The following is a 12,516-nucleotide window of genomic DNA, read 5'->3' on the forward strand; positions in this document are numbered from 1 at the left end:
GACCGTGCGTGGAAATCGCAATCATTGACTCCCAATATTGTGATGCGCTCGACACGTGAAAATGAACACACGTCACTTTTGCAAAGGCCCGGCGGGGCAATGACGCATCTCACCTCGTAAACACGAAAGGAAATTAAAAACAAAGAAAAAAGGGAAATGGCCGTTCTGTACTGATTTGGATCACACCGGGTGGTGGCGGGAGGGTTAATGAAGCAACCTGTGAGTGCATTGGACAATTTATTGCGCGGGCCAGATTCCATTTCAGCTTTAGTATTCATGTCAGGCAGCCAGCCAACGTTGGCCTGCGAGTTGTTGTCTGGCCATCATCATGGCCGCGCTGCAGAGTGGGGAAGAGAAGCTATAATGGCAGGCAAATGCATCCAAAAAAGCTGCAGAGGAAATGGATGAGTGGCAGGCGGCCATGTTGGATCGACCGGCTGCTGTCTGTGGAGCTTTAATGGATCGAATGATAATCATAAAAAAATGTGTGTGCGTGTTTGTGTGTGTATATATATATATATATATATATATATATATACAGTGAACCCCCGGTTATCGCGGTTAATGGGGACCGAGACCACCCGCGAAAACTGAAAATCCGCGAAGTAGCGTCGCACCTTCAAAAAAAAAAAAAAAAAAACACCGTGTGTATATATACTTCGCACCTATATATATATATATATATATAAATATATATAGGTGCAAAGTAGCGGCACACCTTCAAAAATGCTTAAAAAAAAAAAAAATATATATATATATATATATGTGTACTGGTAGAGAGAGAGAGAGAGTGAAATTCATGTTATAACAAAAAAACAAATTATTATTAAAACTTATTATTTTTTTATTCCCCAGCCATTATTTTTGTATTTATTCAATTACTTCTTTTTGTATTTATTTAATTACTTCGACTTTTACCTGCTGGTACGCCGTCCGGTGGGCCCTGTGAATGTTATGATCCTCCAGCAGAGCTGGAGGATTGAACAGGACTCTCCAAACGCAGACACGGGAAAAAAGGTGGTGATACAAAGATATTTATTATAATCACAATATAGTCAGCGTAATCAGCGCGTCTCGCAGCAGCTGACGAGACTATCGCTGGAGGAACGCCCACACAGCTGAAAAAACAAAAACACACGCGGCATGACAGGCACGGATCATGACAGTGAAATGAAAGGTGGCATTCTTCATTTATTTATTTATTCATTTATTCATTCATAACTGACAGCCTCGCGCTCCGCCGGTGCCCGGGCGGAAGTTGTTTCTCTTCGGCTTGACAGCCACACACGCCGGCCGGTCTCCTTCGGAGCTCACGCACGGTCCCGAACGAAGCAAAATGTCGCCCCCGATCGTGTCCGGGGGAACCTGTTCTTCTTCGTCCACTCTCCTCTTCGGCGCATGCCCGCCGTCTAACCGCTTCAGCGCCCCCTTGTGCCGCTCGCCGAAACTACATTGCTCCCGAATATTTTTTAGACCCGCGAAGCACTGAACCCGCGAAAGGTGAACCGCGAAGTAGCGGGGGTTCACTGTATATATATATATATATATATATATGTGTATGTAGATATATATAATGCTCCTTTTTTGCTTTTTCTAAGCATCAACGATGATAAAGATGAAGTTTGAGCAGTTACCTCATGTGTCCCCTTTTTTTTAAAAGTTCACCATTCATTATTAATGAGCACTGTGCGCACATGAGTCACATTGCATCAGCGCTCTCAGACAACCTACATCCACGGCACTTTTTTTTTGGGTTGGGAAAATTGTTGTGAACATTTTGTTGCGATAAGCCTCCTCATCTTGTTTGATAACTGATAATCAAAATATGCCTCCTTAACGCTGACGTTTCAAATAATTTGATTCCTAACAAACACAGGCCTTTTTTTTTTTTTTTTTTAAGAACAATATCGGACTGCTCATGAACATGGAACTCTATCGAGGGGAGGTTTGTTTTGCTCTGTCGATACGTTCCGCCGAATCTGTCGGTGTGCAAATGTGCAAGTTACGTAACAGATGAGCTTTTGTCAAAGTGCCCGTGCGGATGCGAGTCGGGCCTTTTTGTATGGCGCCGCATTAACGTGCAAAACATGAACATTTTATGCCAACCTTTCTCGCAGCGAGGCAATTACGAGCATTGGCCCCTTTTCCTGCAACAATTGCGACGGGGGGAGCAAAGTGGCGAAGATGTGCAAGTTGGAAATTAGGCGTAATGAAAGGACGACGTCGGGTTGCTGGTGAAAAGGCGACGGAGGAGAAGGTGCGGCGGGATGAGAGCGACTTGTGAGGAGGCAAAGCAGAATGGGCCTTAATTGATAGAACATTCAGACGGCGAGGAAAGCGGCGCGGCTTCTCGGCTGCTCATTAAGGTCATTATACCTCCGTCTGGAGCCGCCGAAGACATTGAAAGGCGAAGCCAATTTAAAAAAAAAACGGAAAAAAAAAAAAAAACGAGTCTTTTGATGAGCGGCAACTCCAGGACTGAGTGCGTTGGTTGTTTGTGCCAAAGCGGTTAGCGCATGCTCGTCGCGCCGGCTCGCCTCGGAACGGAACGGACTTTGTGTTTGTAGCGCTGGCCTGTAATTGCTCCGCCGTCGCCCTCTTGAAAAGCCACAAAAGAGGAGGAAGGAGAACAAATGAGCGAGTCCAGTGGTGCGTTGAAAAAGGAGGAAAAGACCGAATGGACGAACGATTCCATCGGGACGAGATCGAAATTATCGCGGGCGCGCGGACGGGAAATGAAGGCGATGGATGACGCCGGGCGTCTTCGGATTCCGTAAGCAAGACGAGGTTCGGTGTGGTCGCCGCCGAGCCGTCTTCGCAATAAGTGAACGATGTCGGTATTAGTCACTCGATAGCAATATTGAATCCGATCCATAGGCACGCTCGTTAAGCGTTTAACGAGTTTAGAGTGAGTTGATCGTTAGCGAGAACAACGTTGGCGGAATGACTTTTAATTAAAGCGACGAAGAGGGGGGATGGGGGGGGGGTGCAACGAGCTGCTCAAGAGCGGAAAGCTCGGGAAGAAAATCCCATTAAGGCCTCACGGCAACGTGATCAATTCCCGGGTTCCACAATGAGTCCATTTAAAGGCGCGTGTGTGTGTGTGTGTGTGCGTGCGTGTGTGTGTGTGCTAGTGATCCAGCACGTGCATCGTTTGGCCATGTCGGTGCTGCTCGATAGTGAAGTCGCTCAACGGAGGGCTGGGGGGGGGCGTTGCTAGCGGACAGAAAAGCATCACAAGGTTGACCTCCCCGTGTGATTCGTGGGGAGGTTTTCCATTGAAGCAGTTGACCGGCGCCGATTGAATTTTTTTTTTTTTTTCTTGTCGTCGACTATAATGCGATGAATGTCAAGTCGAAGTGAGGTCAGGGAAAGGGCGTCTTGGCAGTCTCGTGGGCCTTCTGCTCTGAAGATTGTACGACTAGCCGCTGTCAGATTAGCGCAAAGATAACGAAGCTAGCCGCTATTCTCATCCACAATCAGATGATTTTTGCACTCCCTGATAGGTTAGCCGATTAATCGATCGATTACGAGTCTTCGAACATCGGCTGAAATCCAGATGGTTTTTTTAACTTCGTGTAGCGGTACGCTAACATTTTGCGGCTGTTGTATCATTGTTGTAAATAAAAATATAGTGCAACATAAATGTGTGAAATATGACACGCTTTCAATTACTGTTAAAACGTGAAATATGAGAAGGATTAAATGATTTATTTTTTTTCTTTTTTGAGTTAAATTTGTTTTATTGTGTTTATTCTATACAAATTATTTCTTCTATGAACAAATGGAAAAAAGTTCATAGAAAATTGCCATTGACTTACAATTTTAATAAAAATAATATATATATATATATATATATATTTTTTTATTTTGTTTTAATTAGATTTTTTTAAACATATCCTACTATTCACAGGTAGTCCGAACAAGGGCAACCCACAAATATTAAAAGTTTGCATCGAATTGACGTCCATTAAAATAATTTTGGGGAGAATAAGTTTGAATTTTGTTTAAGTTAATCGGCTGATTAATCTGTCATTTTCTTTTTTTTTTTGTTTTTTTTTCCTCAGAATTCGGCATCTGTATCCAAAATTTCCATCTCACTTGGCCCTTGCTCAGCCCTGCTCCGCCGTGTCACAACTTTCTCTTTGTTTGATTTTTTTCGCAGTCCGGCAACGACCGCAGACGACCAAATCAAACTTTCTCTTCTATGAATTGACCGATTTGAAGACGATATTCAGAATCAAAAAAATTAGCCATGAATTGACTTTGACCCTCGGATGACGTTCCAACCAACGCGAGAGACCATTTCCTCCCACGTCAACCTTTTTTGCGAACTCACCGCGCTTTTCCAAATTTTTACCAGCTTCCGTTTTTATGGCCTCGCCTGGTAATAAGGAAAAAACGAAATGACACAAACACGAGGGGCTCCTGATGGGCCGATTTGGAACGACCATTTTCGAGTGATTGGGATGCTTTCCGTCGGCGCTCGCTTCTAATTACTACTCGATCAATTGCAGATTGCGCGCCGCCGCCGCCCGCTCGCTTCCCCGTACGCAATATTTGTTTGCAGTCGCAGGTAAACAGTTGTTTAACTGAACCTGAACTGAATTGAAAATGGAACAAAAATTGAGTGAGTGAGAGCGTTTTTTTCATCGGTGAAATATGAAACCATAAAAGCGGAGTTTGACAAAGAAACGAGGTCCATCCATTTTATTGCTGGAAAACAAGAATTGCACAATAAGGTTTGAAAATGTTCTTGTTTTTCGCTGCTAGGCAATCATCTCTTCATGTATAATTCAGCATGCGCGCCCAGATATTTATCTGTGGCGTCCTTTGCAATGTGCTGTGACAAAACTTGCATTTGCCGTGCAATCTTTTTTTTCCGTCAGGGCGCGGCGGCGGCGGCAAATCCGATTAAAACGCGCGGTCCCTCCAACTTAACGAGCGTTGAAAGGTGCATTTGGGGGAAAACCCGAATGCACTCGTGACACGTTGCGGCGCTTTCCGCTCTTGGCGAGCAACCACGGAGGGATGCGACATGGAGAATACATCTGTGGATTTACCCCCCCCCCCCCGCCGCACTGATACCTTGACGTCGTGCTTTGGCTTTTTTTTGTGCGTGAGATCAAGGAGCGCCATCTTATCGCTGTGCCGGCACTCATCTTCTCCATCTCTGTGCCCCGAGGCCAAAATGTATATCTAGTGGTGCCTTTAGAGATGTCATTAATCTGTTACAACCCTTTTTTTTTTTTTTTTTTTTTAACGGGCCTGTATCATGCTACTCTAAGATTTCCACAGTTAACTTCACAGTCGCATATAGGATTATATATTACCTTTGGCGCTATGGCGATCTAATTTCTGATGAAATGTGAGTTATTTTGGTGGATATTTTTCTAACACCTGGTTGACTAAAATCCTGCCGATGGCCAGGTGGCGGCCACGCCCCTTATGACGTCGCCCTAAAGCCAGCTGCTGCATATATATATATATATATATTAGTGCTGTCAAGCAATTAAATTTTTTAACTAATTAATCGCCAAAAAAATCCGTAATTAATTGCGATTAATCGCATATTTTCTAATGCTATTTTCTGTGAAGCTTTGAACAGGTATTTACTTGAGTAATAATAAAAAAGAATTAATTAAAAATAATGATTATAAAAACACCAAATATGAAGTGCATTTTAAATCAAAAAATGTTCACTCAAGCGGGAAAATCTTAGATCTTGAAAAACTCTCGGCTGACTCGTATGCCAAAGTTTTACTATCCTTCGAAATCGCAAAATCGCGGCATCCTCCTTTCGCATGTGCGCAGGCCTCCGTAAATATTCTTTGCACGCTTTAAGAAAGCGCGAGACCACATGTAGCATTTGTTTAGTTTTTTCCCGAGAGTTAATTGCTGCGCTTTTGTGCATCGGCTGTGATCTTCAAGCCGCCGTTAAAAGGCCACGGGGGGCACTTCCTGCTGCGCGTCCGCACAAGCGTGCCGAGTGCTTCCGATAACCGCGGCGCCGTCTGATTACAACGGCCGTGAAACAGCAAACATCTGTCTTTGCCGCGCGTTTGATTTAATGTCCTGACGGGACAAGATTCTCCGCCTCGCCATTTCAATCCAAAGCAATGTTTGGCCAAAGCGTGCGCATCGCTGCCGCCTATTTAAGAAATGCATGGATGCGTTCTGCAGCGCCGTTTATTCGGCTCTTTTGGCTCGGCCCGCGACGCTCCTGCCATTTTGATTTGTCGCGAGCGTCTTGAGGGAGGCGCTGGGCTTTTTACGGCTACAATGTGTTAAGATGCGTTCGCTCCATTTTCACCTCCGAAGGCCAATTTTTTTTTTCTTTTCGCCGCATCGCAACAGTCGTCGCTCCACACCTGCTGTTGGACGCAAAAGGACACGTAATGACTGTGGCGTTCCCGCCGCCCGGCTTCGTGTTCTATTTGGAGCAAATGCAACAGAACAGCGGCTTTGAGCGATCGCCGCCGATCTCTGGCCTCTCGCCTTTCATCATTGGAAATTGTTATGGATAAAAGCGGGAGCGTAAAGTGTGCGGTTGCCGGCGGGGGTTGCCGAAAATAACTCGCTCGGCCCCAGATGGAAAGCCGAAGAAGCTTCCGGCGGCGGCCGCAGAAATAAAGTCGCGTGAGCCAATCGGAGGTGCGATTGAAGGCGTGACTCTAAAAACAAGTCCTTAATTGAGATTCAAATATCTTCAAGCAGTTTTTTTTTTTTTTCAAAAGCGTGATAAGTAGGATTTTAGGAGAGTAAATTGTCTCCGTGCTCATCATAAAATTAACATTCTTCAAAATGAATTTACCGAATGATTCTCGTGGAGGACCGGTTTGCACGATGGCCTCGCAGGTCGGAGGTCGTGGTTTCGATTCCGGCTCCGGCCTTCCTGTGTGGAGTTTGCATGTTCCTCCCCGTGCCTGCGTGGATTTTCTCCGGGTACTCCGGTTTCCTCCCACATTCCAAAGAAACGTGCATGGCAGGTTTCTATATTATTCTAGATGGAGCCAAATGGAAACGGCGACTTTTGCTCGTTCGCGTCCTTGTGAGTCAACGCGATCGAACGACCCCGCCTTGTCGATCGCCATCGACGAAATGGGCACGCCTGATGAATGCTTTCTACTTTATATTTTCTTCCATTAGACTTGTTAAAAAATACTCAGGAAGAGCACCTTAAAAAAAAAAAAAATAATCGCACAGTCGCATTGAATCGAATCGATCACGAATCGCGTTTTGCTGGTTTGTCATCTTTTTGGATCAAGCTGTTGTTCTGAAGTGCACGATGTCTGTGGAAATGTTTTATTGTCGTCAATTCTCTTTGCAGTCCTGGGCGGCTGCGGACGTTTGCTGGCAAATCACCAGAGTGGCACAACATTGTTCTAATTACAATTGCGACTCATCTCTCGCTCGCAGCCCTCGAGGGGCTCCATATGCTGCCGACTTGGCCCCGGCCCTCGCTTCCCTTCCTCGCATTTCCTCCCTCGCCTCCCTCTGCTCTCCTGCCAAGTGTTTTGGAGCGCTCCGCCCGATTCCATTTCTCACTCTTCCCATGCTCCCTTTACATCCACCCCCTCCCCCCCCCCACAGACACACCCACCCCAGCCCACCTCTGCCGCGTTGTCGTCCGCGTGCGTCTGATGCCAACGCTTTCGTTTCGAGGCGCAGAGCGAACGTCTTCCCGCCATTCCGTTGCAGTTTTTGGCCAAATTCGTCTCCGATGAGCGGAAGAGGCAATTTGAGGACGTCAAATAAACGCATTGTGGTGAACGAGAGCGTAACTGACACTTTTAGCGGAAAAAAAAGGGGTTCTTAACAACACTGCCGGCGTTCGTCGGCCGAGCACCAGTGGCGCGCTAATGAAAACACTAAATCTTTCTGACAAATTGTGCATGCATGTATCCAAAATCAGCCGTTGTAAAATCCACAGTATTATTTAAGGGCCACATCGTACGCCGCTGCTTTGCGTCGGTCGGATCTGCTTTGTGCAGATCGTTTTGACGTTTTAAATTATTCCTTTTTTTTTTGTATTAGGGATTGACCGATTATTATCAATTTTTGACATTTTGCCGATAATCGTCATCTGTCTTATTTTAACTTCAGAGGCGGATAAATTTAATTAATTTGGCTCGCTGCAGCACACTTCTTTCTCTCTCTGCTGTGCTCGTGGCCCTGCCTGCAGAAGCCGATTGGCCCAGCATCAAATGTGGTCCTTGTAGCAGCCAATCAGCAGAAAGCTGCCTGTTTGCTTTTTCACCTCACTACGGGAGAGGTCCCATAGTGAGGTGAAAATGTCATAAATGTAAATCTACCGCAACTCATGGAAAACTATTTTCTGGAGTAAACTTTAAAAAGAGGTTTGTTTTCATTGAACTTTCAGACATGCAACTGAGCCTGGGAGCTTGTTAAACTTTTGAAATTAAGTTGTCTATTTTGTAATGTCAAAAAAAGATTTGAAATGTTCTAAATCACTAAAGTTGTTTAATAAACATATTCTTAAAGGCATTTAAACTAAGTCAAGTTTTGGAGTTTTTATTTTCAAACATTTTGACACCATTTCGACCTTTTTTCTACTCATAAATATCGGCTACAAATATCGGTTATCGGCATCCATGACGACCAATAATCGTTATCGGTATCGGCCCTGAAAAAAAGCATATCTATCACTAGTTTGCATGTCTTGCAAACGTGCACCTTTTGCCAGTTGGGTTCCGCAGTTGACCGCGTTTGGTTGGTCACCTTTTTCGATTTGTTCCCCTCCAGGTGTTCCGAAGCGGCGAAGGCATGGGCATCCGTCTGGACAGCGCCTCGGCCTTTCAGGGCGCTGTCATCTCGCCGCACTACGACTCCCTGCTTGTCAAAGTCATCGCCAGCGGCAAGGACCTGCCCACCGCCGCCTCCAAGATGAGCCGAGCCCTGGCCGAATTCAGAGTGAGGGGGGTCAAGGTAGGTCAACGGAGCCGAAGCCTCACTTACGGCGCAGTCAAGACTGTTCAAGTATTGTTGGGAAGCAAATATTTCTTTGACTCACGATTAGTCTTCTGAAATGAACTGACACTTTGAGCAGATCTCATCTACTCTGGCAGCATCGTAACTAAACGGTGCTTCACCTTGTTTGCTTCCGCTTATGGAAACTAGGGCTGGAAAATTTGTACCAAGTGAAATCCTTGATTGAATCGAAAACTAATCGAAGTGAATCGAAAATTGAATCGAATCGGGGCCTTGCGTATCGAATTGGATAAATTTTGGAATTTTGAATCGAAAACACTCGAGACCTGTCCCAGACCACCTGAGGGGTCTGGATGCTTCACGGGGTACGAGTACATCTTGCATGTATTTTAGTCCAAAAGTATTTCGAGATCGATAGACCAGCAGCAAGATTTTAAAATCGATTCTTTTGCTCACTGGAAGCCAGCTTCGTGATTTGAGGACCGATATGATGTGGTTCCGTTTCCTGGCATTTGTAAGGACTCTGGCGGCGGCATTTTGGATCAGCTGCAGCTGCCGAATTTTTTTTTTTTTTAAGACCTTGAAAGACACCATCACAGTCATCTCTATCCCAGTGGTCCCCAAGCACAGGCTTGCGGCCTGGTACCGGCCATACAGACGAAAAATCTTGCAGTACTTCTGTTTTATTTATTATACGAGGCTGAAAAATATTTTATTTAGAAAATTGACCAGCTTATATCGGATTCTTGACGCACGCCAATATGCTAATTTTCTCGGTCGCATCATGCTAATATTAAACCCACAAGCTGGCAAAATTAGTGACATAAAAGACGACGGACAAAGCTCTGTACAATAATCGGCGAGCACCCAACCACCCCACCGCAAAAATGATGGACTTGAATGAAAACAAGTTGGGGATCGCTGATCAAGCCTACTGAAAATAGAAGCCCAAACGCGTTTTTTTGCGTCTTATGTCGCTAAAACGTCTTGGCACCAGATTTGCGGAACATTTGTGAGCCGAGGTTTGACTGTGTGCATCATACAATGCTTAAGAAACAATATTTGAAATATTGTGTTGAGATATTTAATCGCTGTGCCTCAAGATAAACCTTTGTCTGCGTCTGCACACATTTAATTAGTGAAGAAATGAAAGCGTTTGTTTTCAAAGTAAAAGAAATGAGGCAGGTGATCGGAAGACACACATTTTTGTCATTCTGGGTTTTAAGGTAAAAAAAAAAATGGACTCGAGATTTTTAAAGTCGAAAGAAAATGTCAATTAAACACTTGGCAGTGTGTCATTTCAACAACTTTTCGCAAAGCTCACCCACACTGAACGAAAATGGCAACCAGTTTTTTTTTTTTTTCCAGTCATTATGGAGGCGTATATCGAGACCAGGTGTCGCGTCTGAGTTGAGTTCATCCTCCACCTGGCGTCCTTGCTCCCATTTGTCACTGATTAAATCTCCACAAGAACACCAGATGGGTTGCAGGTCCGGGAAAATCTGGCTTGCTTATTGTGGCGCGAACGGATGTTAGCGCCTCTTCCCGTAATTGGGATATATTTCCTCAAGCTGGATGCAAGCATATTGCATTGCGATCATGGCCAGCACGTCATTAACACAATTATTTGTGTGGAGAGTTTTAGAGAAGGCCAAAAGCACGAGGCATTAAGGCTTGCTTGGATAGATTTGGTGCGGTGAATCTTGAATCAGAATAAGTTAAAAAAAAAAAAATGGATCTTTGACATCTATAGCCGTCAATGGCAGTGAATGAGTTGATAGACCGATTTTTCTATTTTCAGTTTTTCCGTTTGCCATGTTTATTCTCGTGCGGTACAGCTGACGAGTGAAAGGAATATTACGGATTTAGATTGCTGTCAACCAATCGAAGAGAAAGCGTATTAAAGCTGCTCTCGTTGACATGTCGGCGAGTCAAGAGGAAGGGTAAAAGAAACCAAAACAAAACAACAAGCGTCAGCGTTTCCAAACATGGAGCTGCTCGTTTTCTCCCCCTCACGACGGGGTGCAATTATTTTCGGCGCTGCGTAAAGCTTTCTTGGATGCTAAGACTGCAACGAAATGACAAGGAGGGGAGTGACGCCTGAATTGTGGCACCAAGTCGCATTTCAGTCATAAAAAACCTTCCCATTCGAGCGAAGCATCCAAATATTCTACGACTTGTATTCCAGGAAAAGTCTGCTTTTCCTCTTTAAGACAGAAGTTCAGCTCCGTCACTTAAATGTCACGTTGACATCAATGCTCCCTTGTCAAATAACTTTTCACAAGATAGATGCTTCGATTTGTACTGTCGCCAGAATCAAAAACACAAAGTGCTCGTTCAGCGGCTGCACGGTCTACGGGGATAAACGGGATTTAACGCTTGGAAATCATCGGTGACAACAGAAGGGGGGGTGGAAATGGGAAACGGACACTTTAGAGATACCGAATAACAAAATAGACGGAGGTGGAGGAGGAGGTGTTTCTGTTGTAGTGAGTGCTGAGTTCAAAATCGTCATACTCTTCAGCAGGGTGCAGTACAAAGTATAAAGCAAAGGAGCCAGACTTATCCATCCATCCATCCATCTTCAGTCTGGGGTTGGGTCGCAGAGACAGCGACCCAACCGGAGAATCCCAGACTTCCCTCTCCCCAGATAATTCGTCCAGCTCTTCCAGGGTAGTCCCAACATGTTCCTAGACCAGCAGAGACATCGTCACCTCCTTAACAGAAGGCTGAGCTACCCTATCTGGCTCCTTCCAATAGGGAAGACCCGAGGTACCGTACGGAGGAAACTCATTTGTATCTGTGATCTTGTCCTTTGGGTCGGAGGTGAAGATGAAGCCAACAGAAGCACATCATCTGCAAAAAGCAGAGACGATATAGTGAGGCCGTGAAACTGGATCCTTTCAAAAAATCTGGCCATAAAATCTTGAACAGAATCGGTGACAAAAAGTAGCCTTGGTGGAATCCAGTCCTCACTGGAAACAGATCAGAATTACCGCCGCTAGCCCATCTGGCTCCTTCCAATACGGAAGACCCGAGGTACCGTACGGGGGAACCTCATTTGTATCTGTGATCGTGTCCTTTCGGTCGGAAGTGAAGGTGAGTGTGTGATGACGCCAACGGAAGCTCAAAAAGCAGAGACGCAATAGCGAGGCCGTGAAACTGGATCCTGCACCGAGAAAATCTGCCCATAAAATCTTGAACGCAGTCGGTGACAAAGAGTAACCTTGCCGGAATCCTGTCCTCACTGGAAACGGATCCGAATTACCGCCAGCAATGTGGACCAGATCCTTCCATAGCCCGTTTAAGGATGACGGGGTGTTCGTACCCCCATCGTCCTGGAGTCCTCTTCACAAGACTCCCTGGCAGACATGTTCTAACGCCAAGTTCTCAGAACACGCGTCGACTGCTTGGGGAACTTTGGACTAGCTGCACCGCCTCAGCAGGCTTCTGGACGGTGCATGGGCTGGGACGCAATCAGAACACAGACAGCAAAACTTTGACACTCTGCCGTCTCCCAGCACAGCATCCGGAACGTCTCTGAATGGTAATTCGGCATCAGAG

General features: G+C 45.4%; 1 protein-coding gene across 1 annotated transcript in view; it reads left to right on the plus strand.

The window, feature by feature from the left end:
• LOC148339076 (pyruvate carboxylase, mitochondrial-like) overlaps positions 1-12,516 on the plus strand; it is a 143,834-nt gene that overhangs the window by 62,964 nt on the left and 68,354 nt on the right. Inside the window, exon 12 of the mRNA XM_088294800.1 lies at positions 8,767-8,949. Coding sequence (XP_088150926.1) covers positions 8,767-8,949 — 183 coding nt within the window. The remainder of the gene's footprint in view (positions 1-8,766; positions 8,950-12,516) is intronic.

Source organism: Idiotropiscis lumnitzeri, chromosome 4 (genome assembly GCF_059441095.1).
Source record: "Idiotropiscis lumnitzeri isolate Australia: NSW breed Sydney's pygmy pipehorse chromosome 4, RoL_Ilum_1.0, whole genome shotgun sequence".
Taxonomy (NCBI): domain Eukaryota; kingdom Metazoa; phylum Chordata; class Actinopteri; order Syngnathiformes; family Syngnathidae; genus Idiotropiscis; species Idiotropiscis lumnitzeri.